The following is a 20,121-nucleotide window of genomic DNA, read 5'->3' on the forward strand; positions in this document are numbered from 1 at the left end:
AAAAATATGTTTTCACTATAATGTGTTTGTCTTGTTCCTTTTTTTAAAATATGAGGGTACCTAACACTTTGTATATGGTGAACATTTCCTCTTTTTCCCTCTATAGGTTAGACATGGCTAGTCTTCCAATCTCCTGAGTTACTTTATTTTTAAGAAGGTGCTGACTTGCACATTCCTGTTGACTCATAGATGACTATCGCCCATATCTGAGGCCAAACAGAAAAGAAGCTCTTCCTGGTGTCAGGGTAAACATCAGAAAATGGGGCTACATACCCACCCATTCTCGAACACGATAAGAGGAATAGAACCACAAACACCACCCACCTCCTTCACATAAGCGGAAGCAAGAACAGTGAGTCATGAGTAGAGCTTGCCCTGACATAGAGCCAATCTAGTGAAGGTACTACAATTTTCTTAGCCTTTCCCATATTGTGGATGATTTAAATTACATTCAATTTTCAATTGCTGTAAACATGCCAGAGACCAGATGTTCATTTATGATTTACTTATTTGGTATTGGGGATCCAAACCAGGGGTGCTCTATCACAGAGCTGCATCCCCAGCCCTTTTTATTTTGGAACAGGGTCTTGCCTCATGGCCCAGGCTGGCCTCAAACTTGCAAGTTCCTTCCTCCCACCCAAGTAGCTAGGATTAGATATGTGGTTTCATGAATATTTTGATTTCTTTGTATAAGAAACAGATGCTTCCAAATGGAATTTCTTGGTCAAAGGCGAGATCATTTTAAGTTTCCACATGTACATTCACACCAGGATCGAACACATCTTTCTGTCCTTTGATTAGTGTGCTGTGGGGGACCCTTGATAAATCTCTCTTGAAAGAGCAGATGCCTGAAAGGCTGGCAATGCTTTCAAGACTCCTGTGGCCCAGGCTTTGCTAACCCGGCTCTGATCCCCTGGGTGTGGGTGTGCGTGCAGTTCAGTTGTGTTGCTCAGCACATGTGGCATCCAGGCACAGGCACATCCGTGCAGTCAGAAGAGCAGTGGAATCGGAGAGAAGTTTCTGCTCTGACAGAGGAAACTATGACTACAGAGCTGCAGGAGCAGCTAAGTGTGGTCCTGGGATGACACCGGCATTTCACCTCCTCACACTGTGGAAACCACTTCCCCATCAACAGCCCCAGTCAAGTGAGTGCGCACTTGAACTATTCTTGCAAACACCTTGAGCACCTTGAGTGGTTATGCAAGACCCCCCTTGCACGTGCAAGTCAACAGGACTCGCTGTGCTTAAACACTTCCGGGGCCATCACCCCAGTTTCCATCTCCCGGGAGCTGAGGGCTGAGCTCCTAAGAGAAGTGCATATGGCTTGGACCCCTAAGATGCTGGCAGCAGTGAGTGCCCAAGGCCTGTCCCCATCTGCCCAGCTCTCGGGCTCTTTCTGTCCTGCTCACTGACCATACCCTACCTCCCTGACCTCCTCTCCCAAGTCTGTCTTTCTGCTCCCCAGTCTCTGGCTGGGGCCATTGCATTTCACCAAAGTCCTACGGAAAGAAATACCAAACGAAAACAACTTCCAAAGGATTTTCAAAATGCCCTGGGATGTTAAGAAGGCTTGCATTTCCAAAAGAATTTTGGCTTTCTATTCTAGGTACCTCAAAGGCAAGGTTGAATTTTGTCCTATTAGAGAAGTGGGAAAACTGAAACTGTTTTCAACGAGAGGAACAATCGCACTGCATTTGCTTCCCAGTGCTCAGCGGAGTAATAAACTCCCCCCAGTTCCACCTCCCAGGTGATTTTCAAAGTTGTCCTTGATGAAAACAATCTCTTTCCGAGTAGAGCTAGAGTGAGAGGCAGATGGTTTCTTTGGCTGTACTTTCTGCAGATGGAGACAGAGACCAAACCCAGATGGAAGCAGAACAAGAAATAGAGGGGGAAATTGTGAAACAGGAAACTCCCACCTCTTGCCAGTTCTCCACATCCTAAAATATTTACTTCTAAACCGTGCTATCTCCAACTACTTTCTTCAGATTGTATCTTTGGGCAGAAGGAGCTGGCTCATTGGTCTCAATGAAAATTGAGTCTTTGCTCAGAGCTGGCCTAGGCCACTGGTGGCAAAGCTGTGGCACCTGTGCCACAGTGAGCTGCTTGCATCATTGAAAGCTCTGAAAGATTCACCATCACTGGCCTAGGCCCTTAAGCACCTGCTGCTCTTTGTCAATGATCCCCAGCTGACCCTTAGTAAAATGGTGGGTGACTATTATGAGACCAATAGACAGTGCCAGGTAAGAGTTGGTCCTCCTGCCCATCTCTGTGAAGAGGCAGAACATGTAAGGACAAGGCTAGCAGGGCTTGGAGTAGGGAGCAGCCTGCACGGGCACCAGGAGATGGGTGCGGGCTACTGTAGGGAGCCCCGACCTTTGAGGACCCTGACCTTTGAGGCAGGAGTCAGAAAAAGCCACAGAAGTGTCTCCTGGCCTGGCTTGTCCTGAGACCCATAGGGAGTCAGGCACAGGAAAGAGAGGAAGAAGTGACAGCAGCAAGAGGAGGCTGCTTGAGGAAACACTTTCAGTCATTCTGGAAAGGTCTGGGGATCTGAGGATGAGGAAATAATCCTCACAAAGTAGGCAGATTCAGCCTTCAAGGCAAGCAGGGCACAGACAAGTGTAAGAACAGACATTCTCTCACCAATTCCTCAATTTTTAGAACTCTGTCTCTCTTTAGAGTTTCCAAACCAAAGAGGCTGACCGGTCTGCAACAACTGCACTGAGTCTGGTACCAAGTGCACCCCTGACCTCGGAACTGAATTTTTAAGTGACCTGGAAGCAGTAAGGAAACAGTCACATCTGTGGGCAGGTTAAGGAGCAGAGACCTGAGTGAGCTCTAAGAATGTTCCTTCGACTCTCCAACTACTCTCCTGTACTATGGGCTTCTAGCCAAGCAACCACACTCTGGGACTCTTAACACAAACATAAGTTTATTTGGCTTTGATAAATTTTGTAAGGCATCACCATGTACTCTTTACTGCTTGCTGAAGCCATTCCCACAACACTATCTACATCAGCCCTCCCTCATCTCTGCCAGTCACACAGTGGTTTACACGTATTTGAGTAAGTTTAGCTTTTTCTAAAGGGCATGGTTCCAAAACCATCAACCAAGAAATAATTATAGAACGTTGTTTACTGTTTCTTTGTCATCTGTGTGAAATAATGAAAAGAATTTTTTTAATAAACCAGTCTTAAAATTTTGGTGATTCTGTCATCTTTGATGAGTAAGATGGAAGTAGGAAAATCTGAAGGCAGAAGTCAGCAGAAAGGAAGGTGCCACAATGTTTGTAGTCACTTATTCCTGAAATGAAGATAAAACATCATTTTAGAAAGCAGCAATTATTTTACAAAATATTATGGACCTGGTATCCATACTCCTACACAAGTAAATTCATTTTTGATACATGTTCATGGTTTTGGATTTAGTTTTTTCGTAAGTCAAGTTTTCTTAACAATTATGCATTGTCCTTTCCATCCTAACAAGTCCACTAATGGCTACCTTTACCCCAATTTGATGACAGAGGAAATGTTGGCTCAGACAAGGTACAACTTGCCCAGAGTCATGCAGCTAATTAAGAGTGTAACTAACAGGCAAACCTTTGCCTGTGTTGTTCCAGCCCCTTGAAACTGGAATGAATGTTTTCAATGCTCACAGTAAAATGTCCTGGGTTTGAATCTGAGAATCCAAATTTTTACAAACTTCACAAGTGATTTACATGCAAGCTTAATACTATATGCTACTGACTTAGTCAATACGGATTTAAGCATTTTTAAATGTTATATACAGTGATAAACATATTATCTGGATATCATTTTCCTAGAATCAGTTCTTTAGAAAATCTGTGACTGACAGGCACACAAGCAACAGCCAGAGGCCAACCCAGTTTCCATCGGTAAGTGCGCTCAGATCCCAGCGAGAAGCCTGCATGGACCAGAGCTGAGCATGTATGAGCAGGTCCTAGCCAGGTCCCTGGCCAGACAGCAGCAGCTTGGGCCCATAGGCCCCAGTCAAAGGCCTGCCTGGAAAAGAGCTATGCAGGTGGCCAAGTAACAGCCAGAGGCCAGCCCAGATAGCATTGGAATTTGCACAGTGGTGAGCAGCAGAGAAAAGGCCTCTCAGTGGCTTGCTGAGAATTGAACACCACTGGGCAAGCAAAAAGTCTCCTCAACAAAGCTGCAGCAGGTTGTATCTGCTGAAATGAGAAGAAACGAAAAGAAGTCTCAAAACCAGACTTCCTGATCACCTAAGACAACCCCAAAGGGAAGTGAGATAGAGCAATCTGATGATACTCAACCACCTGGACTCCCTGAACTGGCAATGAAAGAAGATCTGGAAAAAATGAAATCAGAAATATTTTCTCAGTTAACAACAGAGATTGTGTCTATAATGCAAGAAATGATTAATAACTCCAGAGCAGACATATATAAAAAAAAATAGAGGAGCTGAGGAACATGACGGAATCCCAGAATAGAAAACAAGTGGAATCTATATAACAGATGCAAACATATATCCAGGAGATTAAAAACTCCATTGATAGTTTATGCAGCAGAATGAGCCAATGTGAGGGCAGAATATCAGATATAGAAAACAGGATTGCATTTAGTGACCAGAAAAAGAAAAATTTCTTAAAAATAGTAAAGGTCCATGAAAAATCAATCCAGCAGCTGCTAGACAATGCAAAGAAGAATAACATAACAGTGATTGGAGTTAATGAAGAAATAGGAGAGAGTACAAATGATATAAAAAAATTGTTCACAGAAGTAATGGCAGAAAATTTCCCAAGCAGGGGAAAAGATACAGATAAGTGAGGCATATAGGACTCCAATAAGCCATAATCAAAAAAATCTCCACTGGTTCCAGAACCTGCCTCACAAGCACAAGGTCCTGAGTTTGATCCCTGGTACAAAAGAAAAAAAATCTACACCTAGGCATATAATAGTTAAGATTCCAGAAACCGAACAGAAGAACAAAATCTGACAAGGAGTTAGGGAAAAGAAACAAATCACATACAAAGGAAATCCCAGCAGACTTCTCAACACAAACTCTCAAGTCAGGAAGATCCTGGAGTAAAGCATTTCAAGCCCTAAAAGAAAACAAACTCCAACCCAGATTGATGTACCCTGTAAAACTATCTTTCAAAATTGAGGGAGAAATAAGATACTTTCCTGACAAAAAGCACCCGAGGAACTTTATGAATACCAAACCAGCACTCCAAGAAATTTTAAACAATATCCTAGGAAAAGAAAATAAGGATCACAGACCCAGGAAGCCCAGAAGAAAAGAATCCACTGGGCATGACAAGGAACTAAATGCAAAGGGGGAGAATCCAACAAAAAGAAAAAGTCATGACAAGGATAAGTCAATACGTATCAACTATAACCATCGATGTTAATGGTCTCAATTCACCAATCAAAAGAATTAGACTGACAGAAGGAGTCAAGAAGCAAGACCCAAAAACATGCTGCATACAAGAAACACATTTAATTCAAAAAGAAACTCATAGACTGAAAGTTAAAGGGTGGAAAACAATACTCTATGTGACAGGAACTCCCCCTCCCCCATAAAAAGCAAGAGTAGCTATCCTCTTGGCAGATCGAATGGATTTCAAACCAACACCGATTAAGACAGACAAAGAAGGCCACTACATCCTTGTAAAGTAAACAATCCAAGAGGAAGAGATGACAATCATAAATATATATGTAACAAACACTAGTGCACCCAACTATATAAAACAAATACCAATGGACATGAGAAATCAAATAAGCACTGATACATTAGTAGTGGGGGATGTAAATACCCAACTGTCACAAATAGAAACATCAACTGGACAAAAAATAAACAACAAAATACTAGAACTCAATCAAACTCTTGAACAAATGAACTTAAGAGATGTTTACAAGGTGCTCCACCCCACAAAATCACAATATACATTCTTTTTGACTGCACATGGGTTATTCTAAAAAATAGCCCACATACTAGCTCATAGAACAAGTTTAAGTACGTTCAAAGGAATTGAAGTTATCCCCTGTGTATTATCAGACCACAGTGTGATGAAACTGGGGATCAATACCAAAAGAAACCACAAGAAGTTCATAAACAAATGAAAATTGAACAACACACTTCTGAATAACCAATGGGTCACAGAGGAAACTGAAGAAGAAATCAGTTTCTACAATTAAATGACAATGCCAATATGAAATCAGACAGTTTCTACAATTAAATGACAATCCCAATACAACATATCAGAATCTATGGGACACAATGAAAGTAGTCTTATGAGGGAAATTCACAGCAGTGAATACTCATATTAGGAAACCAGAATGAGCTCAAACAAACAACCTGATGCTGAACCTCAAGCTTCTAGAAAAAGAGCAGGACAAACCCAAAGCTCATACAAGGAAGGAAATTATAAAGATCAGAGCAGAAATCAATGCAAAGGAGACTAAGAGTACAATCCAAAAGAGTCAATGAAGCAAAGAGTTGGTTCTTCAAAAGAATAAACAAAATCGACAAACCCTTAGCAAACTTTATCCAAAAAAGGAAAGAAAAGACCCAAATCCATACAATTAGGAATGAACATGGTGAAATTACAATGGGCCTTCCCCCGCTGCCATCCCAAGCTCCTAGGGCAGAGAAGGTGAGCCACGTGGGTGCCAGAAGCACCCACCCACCTGTCCCTTGGAAATGAGAAAACACATAAACAAGCCTCAAAAACAGAGTTCCAGATCACCTACAGCAACCCCAAAGGGAAACGAGATGGAACAATCTGATACTCAACCACCTGGACTCTGAACTGGCAACAAAAGAGGATCTGGGAAAAATGAAATCAGAAATAATTACTCAGGTAACAGCAAAGAGTTTGCTCATGGTGCAAGACATGATTAATAAATCTAGAGCGGACACAGATAAAAAAATAGAGGATCTGAGGAACATGATGGAATCTCAACATAGGAAACAAATGGAATCCATAAAACAGATACAAACAGATTTCCAAGAGATTAAAAACTCCATCGAAAGCCTGTGCAGCAGAATGAACCAATGTGAGGATAAAATTTCACATATAGAAGATAAGATTGCAATTAGTGAGGAGGAAAAGAAAAATTGCTTTAAAATTGTGAGGGAACACGAGAAATCAATCCAGCAGCTGCTAGATGATGCAAAGAAGAATAACATAAGACTGATTGGAGTCAATGAAGAAACAGGAGAGAGTGCAGATGACATAAAAAAAAACTGTTCACAGAAGTGATGGCAGAAAACTTCCCAAGCAGGGGAAAAGAACTTTACATACAGATAAGTGAGGCATATAGGACTCCAGCTAGCCTTAATAAAAAAAAAAAAAAACGTACACATAGGCATATAATAGTTAGGATTCCAGAAACCCAACAGAAGAACAAAATTCTACAAGCAGTGAGAGAAAAGAAACAAATCACATACAAAGGAAAGCCCATCAGAATCACAGCAGACTTCTCAATGCAAACTCTCAAGGCAAGAAGAGCTTGGAGTGCTGTATTTCAAGCCCTAAAGGAAAACAGCCTCCAACCCAGACTGATGTACCCTGCAAAACTACCTTTCAAAATTGATGGAGAAATAAGATATTTTCATGATAAAGAGCACCTCAGGAACTTCATGAATACCAAACCGGCTCTCCAAAAAATTTTAGACAATACCCTAGGAAAAGACAATGAGGATCACAACCCCAGGAAACCCAGCAGAATGAATCCGTTGGGCGTGACAAATTAAATGTAAAGGGGGAGAATCCAACAAAAAGAAAAAGTCATGACAAGGCTTTTAAAGCTTTTAACTTCAATTCCCTAATGAGTGCATAATTTGATCTTATTATTGTAGTGATTAGTATTTTTCTGATTCTAGAGTTGCACACTATTCCTTGTGCTATACTGGTTATTTATCATCTTCTTATGTCTACATTTTAATTGGGTTGTCTATTAATGAGCTCTAAGAATTCTTTATATATTCTGCTCATAGGTTATATGCATTGTAAATATGGTCTGTTTAAGGACTACTTTTCATTTTAATGATGTCATTTAAAGTTCTAAATTTTGATGGAATCTCATTTATCAATTTTTTTCTTTTATACATCATGTTTTTTGTATCCTAGGTAGTTCTTGCCTACCCTGAATTCAAAAATATTTTCCCTTATAATTTCTTCTTAAAGTTTTATACTTTTAGGCTTTCTTATTTAGGTTTGTAGATCCCTTCAAGTTATTTTCATGTATGGAAATAAAGGGTTGAGGTTAATTTTTTATATACGGATATCAGCTGTTCCAGTGCCATTTGCTGAAAACACTATCTCTTCCTCGGCTCTTGAATTGAGTTTATATTCTATAAAATGCTAATGTTAAATAATCTTTCAAAACTCAGTGGACCGTATATGTGTGGTTCTATTTCTAGATTCTCTGTTTTATTCAAATGATCTATATGTCTTTCCTTACACCAACACTGCCTTGATTACTGTAGTTTTAGAAGAACTCTTAAATTAGGTACTAAACGTCTTCCAACACTGTTTTTGTTTTTGTTTTTAACTATTCTAGGTCCTTTGTACTCCTACATAACTTTTAAATTTCAATATTCAATTCTTCATTTATAGCAAGTATACACAGACCTGAATTTTTATATATATCATGTGTTTTCTAATCCTGCTAAATTCAAGTACAAGTTCTAGGGGCTCCTAGAGATTTCTTAGAATTTTCTCTATAGATGATCATTTCATCTACATATAAAGATTTTGCTTCTGCCATGCCAGTCCTATCCTAGTTGTGTCATTTTTTTTTATCGTCAGACTATTTTGGTGGGGACTAGGTTTCAAAGTTTAATGGACAGATGAAGAGTAAGCATATCTGCCCTTGTTCCCCACCTTAGGGAGAAAGTATTGTATCTTCTCCATTCATATAAGGCATTCTTACTGGAAGTATGGAGTACATGTCTTTGATCTGTTGAGAAGGTTCTGTTCTACTTCTAGTCTCCTGATAGCTTTTACCATGAACAGCTGTAGAATTTAGTCCAATACTCTTTCTCCAACTAGTGACGGGATCATATGGCTTTTTCCTTTCCTCTGTTTAAATGATGACTTTTGGGGGTGGATCTTCCAATGCTGAACCAACACTGCCATCCCTATAACAAAACCACTTTCTACATCCTGCCAGATCTGACTTCCAATAGTTTGTTTTATTAAACAAATTTCTATCTATGTTCATACTTTTCTCTTCTATTATCTTTATCCAGTTTTAGGATTAGCACAATGTTGAGTTCCTAAAATGAGGGGAGAAGCGTTCTTTCTTTTTTCTGCTTTAATTGTTTGATATAATTTATCAGTTAAAATGTTTATGAGCCTGCTGTTGTCATATAGGTAGGTTTTCAAGCTGGGAATATACTTTCTTTAATAGGTGCTGTTCAAATTTTATATTTCCTCCAGAGTTAGTTTCATTAATTTGTCTTCCAAGTTACTTCTTAGAAGTTGTCAAATTTATTTCAAAAAAGATTTTTGTAATACACTTTTTATATCCTTTTAAATTCTGTAAAATCTGTGGTAATGTCTCCTAGATCTTAATATTGTAATTTTAAAAATGTATAACTGATATTGTGTAACCTGAAGAAAAGGTCTAAAGGTGCAGGAGAAGTGGGAGGGGTAGGGGAAGGGGAAAAAGGGAAAGGAAAAAATATGAGAAGAGGAAAAAAAATGGAAACAAAGTCTTTGCAAATAGGGAAGGGTGGAGGGGGTGAAGGGAGGGCAAGGGAAGGGGAAAAAAATATAAGAACCAAGAGACTCATGCAATGGTACAAGATCCCAATGACAAATGTAACTGTATTTTATACCTAAAATGTACCAATAAAGTTAATGGGGGGGGGACAAAAACCCCCCAAAAACCGAAACTCCCTATCAGGGAACTGAGAACACAGAAAATGCAAATGTTTCTGCCAAGTTGAGGAGCAAAAAAAGCATTTGGTACTTTCTTTGATAGACGACATCTGTCTTGAAAATTGCTAAACTCAAGGGTGGAAATATTTATTTTAAATACCTTTAGATTCTCCAGATTCCATCTCATACAGCCTTTTATGGTTTTGTTACAGCAGCACATTTTCTCTACCAATAAAAACAAACAAGCCATCAACAAAGACATGCATCTTGGAACACGAGCAACTGTATCAAGCATTTGAAACTGCAGCAGAAGTATTTTTCTTTTTCTGGCTAGTTATGTCGTCAATCTGATGCCCCAGTGAAACTCCTGTTGTGATTTACAGGTTATTATTTTGCTTTCTTTTTGGCTTTTTAAAAGGGTCAGAAGCACCAAGAAAGCTTCCTGCCTGTGAAAATGCTAATCTCTATCTAGCGCTCACTAAATTATAGCAGATACTACTGAATTTTATAGATGCTACTAAAATTTCAATTTTGTTTTAGTAGTTGTAGGACTTTAAAATTCAGTTCAGTTCTAGGACCTTAAATAATGAAGGCACTATTACTTCATTCATTTGTTGAGCGAAAAATTTTAGCAAGCCTCTGCCACATGCCAGGCACTGTGTAAGATTATGGGATACACATAAAGAACAGCCATCCAGAAGTGACAATCCAGAGATGAGTGGACAGAAAGTCTGAAAGTGATGCTTTGTGTTCAGTGTAAGTTTGCTGTGGCATAAAGATTAGGGAAAAGGAAATTGAAGGATAGAGAATAATTCTGGAATGTTGAGTTCCAGTGAATTTACAGTGAACTGAGTATGAAAGAATGCAGACAAGTTAATCAGATATTTGCAAAAGGAAAATTAAGAAACACAATCTAAAACACTAGGATCTGTAAGGAGCACAAAGGGGGTAGTGTTTTCAAAATAAAGCTACATTATATTAGGTATTAAACATACCAGTCTTACAATTTAGCATGTTCTGGAGCCTTAATTTACTATAATATTATATGAATAAGTAAGACAAAAATAAAAATAATATTGATATGTTGAAAGAAGAAAAAGAAATTACAATGGACCGAGCAGAAATCCAGAGGATCATCAATACCTACTCTGAGAACTTAGACACCAATAAGATGGAAAAGAGAAGAAATGGACTGATTTCTAGATACATAGGAATTACCAAAGTTGAATGAAGAAGACCTAAAAATTCTGAACAACCCAATGTCAATCAACAAAATTGACAAGGTAATTAAAAACTTACCCATGAAGAAAGGCCTAGGTCCCTGGTGGCTTCACTGCTGACTTCCACACGACATTTAGAGAAGAACTATTGCCACTACTGTTTAAATTCTTCAATGAAATTGAAAGGGATGCAATACTCCCAAATTCATTCCTAGAAGGAAGCAACACCTTGATCCCCAAAGCAGAGAAGGACCCAACCAAAAAAGAGAACTATCGGCTAATCTCACTAATGAACATAGATGCAAAAATCCTCAATAAGATACTGCCAAACAGAATGCAGAAGATCATCAGAAAATCATACACCCTGACCAAGTGGGATTCATCCCAGGGATCCAGGGATGGGTTGACATATGCAAATCAATAAATGTAATACACTATATCAATAGGGCCAAGGACAAAAACCATCTGATCCTCCCAACAGATGCAGAAAAAGTATTCGACAAAATCCAGTGACCATTCCTAATAAAAACCCTACAGAAAATTGGAATGGATGGTCTCCATCTCAACCTGATAAAAGCCATATATGAAAAACCAATAGCTAACATCATACTAAAGGGTCTAAAACTGAAATCCTTCACACTAACATAAGGAACAAAACAAGGATGTCCACTATCACCACTCCTGTTCAATATAGTTTTGGAAACATTAGCCACAGCAATTAGATAAGAGAAAGAAATAAAAGGAATTAAGACACAAAACAAAAAAGTTAAATTGTCATTATTTGCAGATGACCCGATACACTATATACAAGACTCCAAGAACTCCACCAAAAGTCTTCTAGACTTAATAACCAAATTCAGTAGAGTAGCTGGACACAAGGTCAACACACAAAAGTCAATAGCCTTCCTATACACGAACAACAGACTCACTGAGAGAGGAACTGGAGAAACAACTCCTTTCACAATAGCATCCAAAAAAGAAAAAAGAAATATCTAGCAATCAATTTAATGAAAGAAATAGAAGACCTCTACTCTGAAGACTACAGAACTCTGAAAAAAGAGATCAAAGAGAATATCAGAAAATGGAAAGCTATCCCTTGCTGCTGGGTAGGGAGAACCAATATAGTGAAAATGGCCATCCTTCCAACACTGCTAGATAGATTGGATGCAATCTCAATTGAAATTCCAACAGCATATTACCCAGAACTAGAGAAAACAAACCAAAAATTCATTTGGAACAAGAGACCCAGAAGAGCAAAAAGAATTCTAGGCAACAAAGACAAGGTAGGGAGTATCACAGTCCCCAACTTGAAACTATACTACAAAGCTACTGTGATATAAACCGCATGGTCCTGGCAAAGAAACAGACCTGAGGATCAGTGGAAGAGATTACAAGATGCAGGAACAACTCCAGACATACTCAGCCACCTCATCTTTGACAAAGGACCCAAATACCCTCACTGGAGGAAAGATAGCCTCTTTAATAAATCGTGCTGAGAAGACCCCTGCCAGCACAGAGGAGGTGAGCCGCTCCCAGCACACAAGAGGATGCTTCAGGGCCGCTATACCACCCCTGCCAGCACAGATATGGTGAGCCAAGTGGGCGCCAGCAGCACAGCCCCTGCCCCCCATCAAAATGAGAAGACACGTAAACAAGTCTCAAAATCAGACTTCCAGACCACCTACAGCAACCCCAAAGGGAAACCAGATGGAACACTCTGATACTCAACCACTTGGACTCCCTGAACTAGCAACAAAAGAGGATCTGGAAAAAATGAAATCAGAAATAATTTCTCAGATAACAGCAGGGATTGTGCTCATAGTACAAGACATGATTCATCAACCTAGAGAGGAGCTCAGGAACACGACGGAATCCCAACATACATAGGAAACAAATGGAATCCATAAAACAGATGCAAACAGATTTGCAAGAGATTAAAAACTCCATTGATGGGGCTGGGGATTTAGCTCAGTGGTTTCGCCACCTGTCTCCCAGGCGCAAGGACCCGAGTCCGATCCCCGGTACCAAAAAAACCCCCCCAAAACCAAAAGAAACTCCTTTGAAAGTCTACAAAGAGCCAGTCTTGTGAAGCCAAGGGCTGTGTCTCTCCCACCCCGTGGGGAAGTAATGAAGAAGAGTGTCAAAGGTGATGGGTGTGCTTGTGCAGGCACATGAGAGATCCAATCATTACGAGAATTGTGTGGATTTATGAGACACTCTCACATCTACACCTATATTACAGTATGCACCTCACACGTGTATCTACCTAATTTAAAGAATACTATTTAGGTATAAATTTACTATTTTCTATGAGACAAGCATAGTGCTAAGCCTAATCCTCTCTGCTCCTGCCATATCCTCACCACTGGGGAGATTGATTAATGAAATATCCCCAGGCACATAAAAGGATTTCCTTGTAATCAACACTGTCTATCTACAGTTTGGATATGAAGGCCAAGATATGGAGATTCAGGTCAGTGACAGAATTTCCACTAGATAAAAGGCGTCCATCTACATAGGCAAAGGATATTGGCAAGCCTGCAGTGCTGTGAGTACTTCCTGGGTCCTGGAACTCTAGTGATGTCATCGAGGGGTCACAGTACACTGCCGAGCCCTTAGTGATAACTGACATCACATCAACTGTGGTGCCCAACTGATCACTGCTCCACACAGTGATCTGGTCAACACATACCTTCCCGTGGTGTTTTTTGGTTTGGCTATACAAATTTCATTCTTTATCAGCCTTGACTAACACTGTGAGAGATATATCAGAGAGAAATTTACCTGATTTCAGCGATTCTCCAGAGAGTGAAATCATGAACCATAAACAGAAGAGAAAACATCTAGAAAGCAGACTCTCACCTCAACCTGCAAAGATGTCAAGAGGTACATGTTAGTATATTCTCTAAGAGGGGAATGAGGACTTGTCTTTAAAATGAGGGGGAAGAAAGGATTTGTAGTTTGTGGTGAGGGAGTGAAGGAGAGAGACAGAAGTGGCTGAATGAGGGAAGATTTTTGTCTTTCCAAGGGCTCAGGTAGTCTGAGGGTGAAGAGAAGGTTCGGGTGATCCAGATTTTATCTCTGTGGCAGAAGGGGCAGTCTATTCAGAATCACTCTAGTTTACACTGTCACATACACAGTCCAGACAACTTTTTTTCTTTGAACAATGGATTTTCTGTCATTTGACTTCCTCCTAAGGATATTGGGAGTGTAAACGAAGTAACGATTTCTGAGTACTTTCTTCATTTTGATGAAGAAACTGGTTCATGGAACTGAAAGAAGCATTTAAAAAGTCATTATTTATTTATTTAAGCAAAAGTAAAAAAAATTTGGAGATATGTCTGTATGACATATTGGAGATATGTCTGTATGACTCCTATGTGAAATGTAAGAAGAATCAGGACACACACAAACACACATGCACACCCACACAGCCATACATGAATTAGCTATGAATGGTGAATTAAGGAGATAAGATTTGGCTTACAGAAAAATTAGAAATTGAACAGTTGTTGTTGCCTTGGAGGTTAACAGGAAACAAGTAAGTCCTGTGATGGACAGCTGTTGTTCACTGATGTGAGCAGGAAGATTGGAGCTGACTCCAAAATTCAAAGGAGTGGCTCATATTCCTAAGAACAGTCTGATCTTTCCAAAAACATTTTGAGCTTCTGTATTTTCTAATAATCCTTTGTACAGGGGTAAACTTGTCTTTTTTACCTTCATTAACATTAGCACATAATAAAAATGCTATAAATTATAAACTATAAAATATGTAAAGCACATACTCACACATATTCATATACAAACAGACACACAGGCACACACACACACACACACACACACACACAAGGCAAAAAATAGGTCAAAGAAAGGTAAATACTAACATCCACCATAACTGTCCACATACTACAGACCAAATGAAATTATGTTCCCCTTAAAAACACAGTACAACTTGACTTCACTAGATGAGGTCAAGCTACAGTAACTAGTACACACAGAATCTACTTCTTACTTGTGTATGTTCAAGGAAATAGAGCAGTTGTCTTTCCGGAGCTAATGCATAGGGTGAGTCTAAAAATTACTGTCATCCACATATGGCTTTCAAAGAAACTCTGGATTACCAACATCCCGGTCAACTGGAAAGGGCAAGTGCGTGGATAGATGCAGAGGTCTGTATGGCTATAGAAGTGGCACATGACACTTGTATTCATTTTCCCTTGTAGCAAATGTTATCCCGTGAGCAGAGCTAAGTACAAGGCAGTTCAGTAAGCATGTTGTCATAGTCTAAGTGGAAAGGCAGAAGCAAGGAGGCTCTGTGCCACCCACAGGTTGGGCAAATGTGGTGATTCGCAATGTAGTGACAAGATAAAGATTATTCCACGTTTAAAAATGTTTACTAATAGGAACCGTATTATTTATGAAAAAGGATGGAGGCAATATATGTTCACCGAAAATGCCAAAGGATAGACTCATATTATTTGCTTAAGAATAAATCAATACACATGAACACCAAACCGGGACCATATCTCTTCATCATGATTTACTTTCACAGGAGAGGTGACTATGCAAGCTGATCTTCAGGGTGAAGACGAGGTACTGGCTCCAACTCAACACTACAAAGTGAGGGATATTTCTTACAGAGCTTCAGAGCACCTCTCCCATGAAGACAAATTTCGTGGTGCAGGTATGGAGGGACTGTTGAACAGGGTCCAAAAGTTAGTTAGGCACATCCCAGATTTTACTTGAATGCTTCTGACCATCAGTTGATACAGGCAATTTAGTCAGAAAGAAACAGAAAATAACCAGAAGCGGAAGTAGTCAATACCAAAGGGAAAACACCTAAGAAGCCTGGAGTAAGTCCACGATCACTGGCGGATGGGTTTCTGCTAAGGAAATGGTGGGAGATTGGCCGAGGGGGTACAAAATGATCAGAGACACAAAAACAGTGTGTTAGCATGATCAGGAGGACTATGGTAGACCGGCACGAAGGTGTGAAGACACTAGCCGCTTAAAACAACCCCAACATCATAGGATCCTCAAAATACCTGGGTTTGAGATACATTATAGACACACCCAATGCAAAAGTACATCACATCCATGCATTTCCATAGGCAGTATTCACACACGGGTCCCTTCCCAGACCCATCTGCACTGTCTACACTCCTCTCTCCCTTCCTTCTCATCTTCCACAGGCACGTGAGTTCTGTATTCTCAGTTTTTGTCCCAACTTTGCAAACAAGTAATTATTACTCTAACTTCTAGATGATCTCACTCTCATTTTGTGTATTAAACTTTGTATAAATGAAAGTGCAAAATACATACCTTCTCTCTCCGTCCCTTCATGCATTCTTATATCCAGGAGCACTGGGCATGTAGCATGATTTCCGTTTTTATATTCTCATTATTGCATATATTTTTTTGTTTGAAGAAAAATATATTGACTGATTATACTTTGCCTGGCCACTAGAGTTGCCTTCTGTGGAGAGAATAAGGGGATGTTTTCAACATTCTCTTGCCTATATTTTGCTATATTAAGACATTTTTGTTGAGCGAAAGTATAAGATTTTTGTATCAACCAATTTGAACTCAGTCCTTCATTTTATTTTCTGAGGCAAACACATAAATGCCCACTTGGTCTTTTACAGTCTTCTTGGTACCCTCATTTTTTTTTATCCTCCCACAGTTCTGCATTTTCAAAACTCATGATTTCTTTTTCTTATATACCTTGATTTTTGCATACTCATAATCCTTGATTATTTCTTTGGATTGCACATACACTAATGGCTCTAGTTTCAAACAGACTATTTTCACTAATTACATTGTATTTCTAAACAATGGCAAACAATACACTAGCACTCACACACAAATCCTTAAGCAGAGGGCATTCAGTCAACCCACAGATATGTGTCAAACTAACAGAGACACACCCCAGTGTCATTCCCTTTCAAGCAAAATTTATTCCATACTCAGATTTGTAGCCATCAAATCAGTCACACTGTAAAGCCTAATTTAATTTTAACCAACATGCGATTATCTCATACACACACTGCAGTCAACACACACCATGTCACTGCAATGTTTGTGTCGTACCCAGGTAAGACACTAATTGGTCTAATGTGAGATTTCTAATGAGAGATCTTGATGCTCTAAACAGTTAAATAAAGGGAGGCGAACTTGGTTCTCAGTGGCAACAGGAACAGTGGCATAGTGAGATCATGAATATTTATTTCTCCAAACTGAACACTTGACCAAATCTTTCATTTGAGGTTGTGACTGTCTAGGAGGTGCAGAGAATAGTGAGGCCGATGTAAAGGGGATCTGAGCTTGGACAAGAGGCACAGCTGAGCTGCTGGCAAGACCACGCCTCACTTCACTCTTCCTTCACAAACAGGAGGGGGCCTTAGGGCAAAGGACTAAGATTGAGGCCTCGGGGAGGGACGAATAGGAAATAAGCCTCGAAGCACATGACAAAGCTCCTCAGCACACATTTCCATGAGAACACCCAGGCAACAGTGGCTGAGGCAGTGGACCACGCTGAGATGTGTAGGGGATGGGATCAGCACCTTCCCTTCAGAGCGGGGTAAATTCAGCTTCACACACTCAAGTGTCACATACGTCATACTTCTTTATACTACGTTATGGGCCTATTTCTCTTTCATTTGACCTTTCTCTTTGGCAGATACTCTTCTCTCTCTCTTTCCCCTCCCATTCCCTCGTAGCATCACATGGGTACACCCTTGCACTCTTATTCCTACACACAGTTATTCTCAGATTCACCCCTTTACATGTTAATCCTATAAAGAACTTTACTTCTCCTCAAAGAGATAACCTGTTTTAATCCTATATGTTTGATAGACCAAACGCTAGAAAACGCATGAGCCCTGCAATATGTATATTTTCTTACCCAAACGTCACTTCTGCTCCCCTGTTATCAACTCTCCTTTGAGCTTCAGGGTCTGAGGTCATAAACATTTCCCTTGCCATGGAAGGCTATTGTCACACCATCTAACAACACTCACCACTCATACAGGAATCACATGCCCTGCCACACAACACTGTCCCACATACATATACACACGCCCAGCACTATCTGCTTTGACCAGTACCAGAAACATTCACCAGATACGACCAGAATATGTGTATGTGTGTATATATCTATATATTTGTGTGTGTGGATAATATGTATTGCATGTGTGTATATAATATAGATGTGTACGCCTATAACAATATGACATATCTCTGTTTATCTCCAGGCAACACCACAAACTCATGGTTCACATAGCTATACCAAGGACACACCTTGCACAACACATACCACACAGAATTCTGAAACATCATAGATACACGCATTCCCATCTCACAGGCCTTCACTCAAGGATGTTCTCAGGGCCATCTCATCCTCTGCTTTTTGAAATTTTTCCTAGAAACCAATAAATTACTTCAATATATTCTATATGTACCATCCCGCAAGAGGCCTCTGCATCAAGATTTGATGGGGTGTCAGGAGGACTCCTTCGTTTCAAGTTCCCATGGACCTTCCAAGCTCGCCAATAACCACTTGATGACCTCAGGATGTACTGAAAGGGAAAGAGTCATGAACGTGTACTACATGCGTGTCCTAACCAAAAGGGGGGTCGCTATCTTCGGGGACACCGATGGAGAACTGGAGCCTCCCCCGACAAGGATAAGCATAGCAAAACTTACCTTTCCTGAGGGGATTCCTCCAAGAGTCACCCTCGTAGACGATACAGATACACAGCACCTAACTAACAGCGAGGCTCACTGGGACAGTGAGGTCCAAGAGGGATGGGAAGAGGCTGAGAATGCATCAATGCCTCTGGCTCAGGAGCCAGGGCCCAGCGTCAAAACACCTCCGGGTCTGGAGGGCCTGGAGCGGGGCTTCCGGTGCATGGCCTGCTGCAGGGTCTTCTCCACTCTGGAGAACCTTATGAAACATGTGGAACATGGCATTGAGCAGGGCTTTTCTTGCCTTACTTTCCACCTTGCCTTTGCCAGGCTAAGGAAAAAAAGGGAGCAGGAAAGAAAGAGGAACATTAAGAAGAGAGAATGGCAATATTAACACAACATCTGGAGGCTCTAGGGAGAAATTTCTGTGGGTTTGTTACATTTATGTTTTTAATTTCTTTGACAATTTTTGTTTTGCTTTTTTTAACACATAGAAATTTTCATTGTCTTGATGGTTAGGAGAGGATACAAATAAGATTAGACTTCAGTACCATAAACCTGTGGGCTTAAATCTCTTCCTTCTATTCACACCTCTGTTCTGTTTCTGCGTCAGCGGTGCAGTCTTGGGAATGGAGAGTATAACAGTTACAAATGATAATATTGGTGAGGGTCGTGAGGCACAGGTAAATCTTCTAATCCAGATGGATTAGGCGAAAATGAGGCCGGACCCTTAAGGTGCTTCTCCATCTGGCAGCCAGAAGGAGCATGGAGTCACTAACAGCTGTCACATAGAGTACCTCACGCTCAAAGCCCTGGGGATGGCCCTGGGAAATTATTCCCAGCACTTTCTGGCCACCTGTGGCTGCCTGAACAGGCTTGCTGCCGCACGCCTGACACCTGCTTAGTCCTTCCCTGGTACTGTGGTCTGTTGCAGCTGACACTGTGAAGAGGGGTGGAGGACTGGGCTCTCCCAGGGCAAAGACTGAGGAGGGATCAGAGCACACTGATGATATCTATAAATCCCCAAACCTCGCTGCCCATGATCTCGTTTGCCACCACATCAGGAGACTTCTGGAGAGCAGGGACAATCCCCATTTTAGCTCCCCCCACTTCCCAGAAATGTGCAGCACTGCCAATCAAGCAGCTGCTTCTCCTCAAGTATGGCTACACTGTCACCACAACAGCTTTGGCCATCCTATGTGCCTCAAGACCCCCAAATACCTCTGAGACGTACTTGTCTTGGCCACAGCAGAAGTTGGAGGGAGCTTGTTGGCTCCTTCCTCCATAGGAGCAGCAAGAGACAGAAGGCTCCATCTGTGAGGAAAGGTCCGCAGTAGA

At 40.6% G+C, this 20,121-nt stretch overlaps 1 protein-coding gene and 1 long non-coding RNA gene across 2 annotated transcripts; one reads left to right on the forward strand and one right to left on the reverse strand.

Moving 5' to 3' along the window:
* Positions 1-404: 404 nt before the first annotated feature.
* On the reverse strand, positions 405-18,736 carry LOC147828911 (uncharacterized). The gene is made up of 5 exons (XR_015449981.1): positions 18,558-18,736; positions 16,420-16,573; positions 13,882-13,965; positions 10,038-10,102; positions 405-3,303 (listed from the first exon to the last, which is right to left on the reverse strand). It is a non-coding gene; the product is annotated as an uncharacterized LOC147828911 (long non-coding RNA).
* LOC147828912 (protein FAM170A-like) lies at positions 13,805-19,177 on the forward strand. The gene is made up of 3 exons (XM_087207851.1): positions 13,805-13,983; positions 15,650-15,781; positions 18,522-19,177. The coding sequence occupies exons 1-3, from the start codon at positions 13,914-13,916 to the stop codon at positions 19,175-19,177; spliced, it is 858 nt and encodes a 285-aa protein (XP_087063977.1). The 5' UTR covers positions 13,805-13,913.
* The last annotated feature ends 944 nt before the right edge of the window (positions 19,178-20,121 follow it).

Source organism: Heterocephalus glaber, unplaced genomic scaffold (assembly GCF_053883595.1).
Source record: "Heterocephalus glaber isolate CG9 unplaced genomic scaffold, H.glaber_assembly_v1.0 deba00000849, whole genome shotgun sequence".
NCBI classification, from domain to species: domain Eukaryota; kingdom Metazoa; phylum Chordata; class Mammalia; order Rodentia; family Bathyergidae; genus Heterocephalus; species Heterocephalus glaber.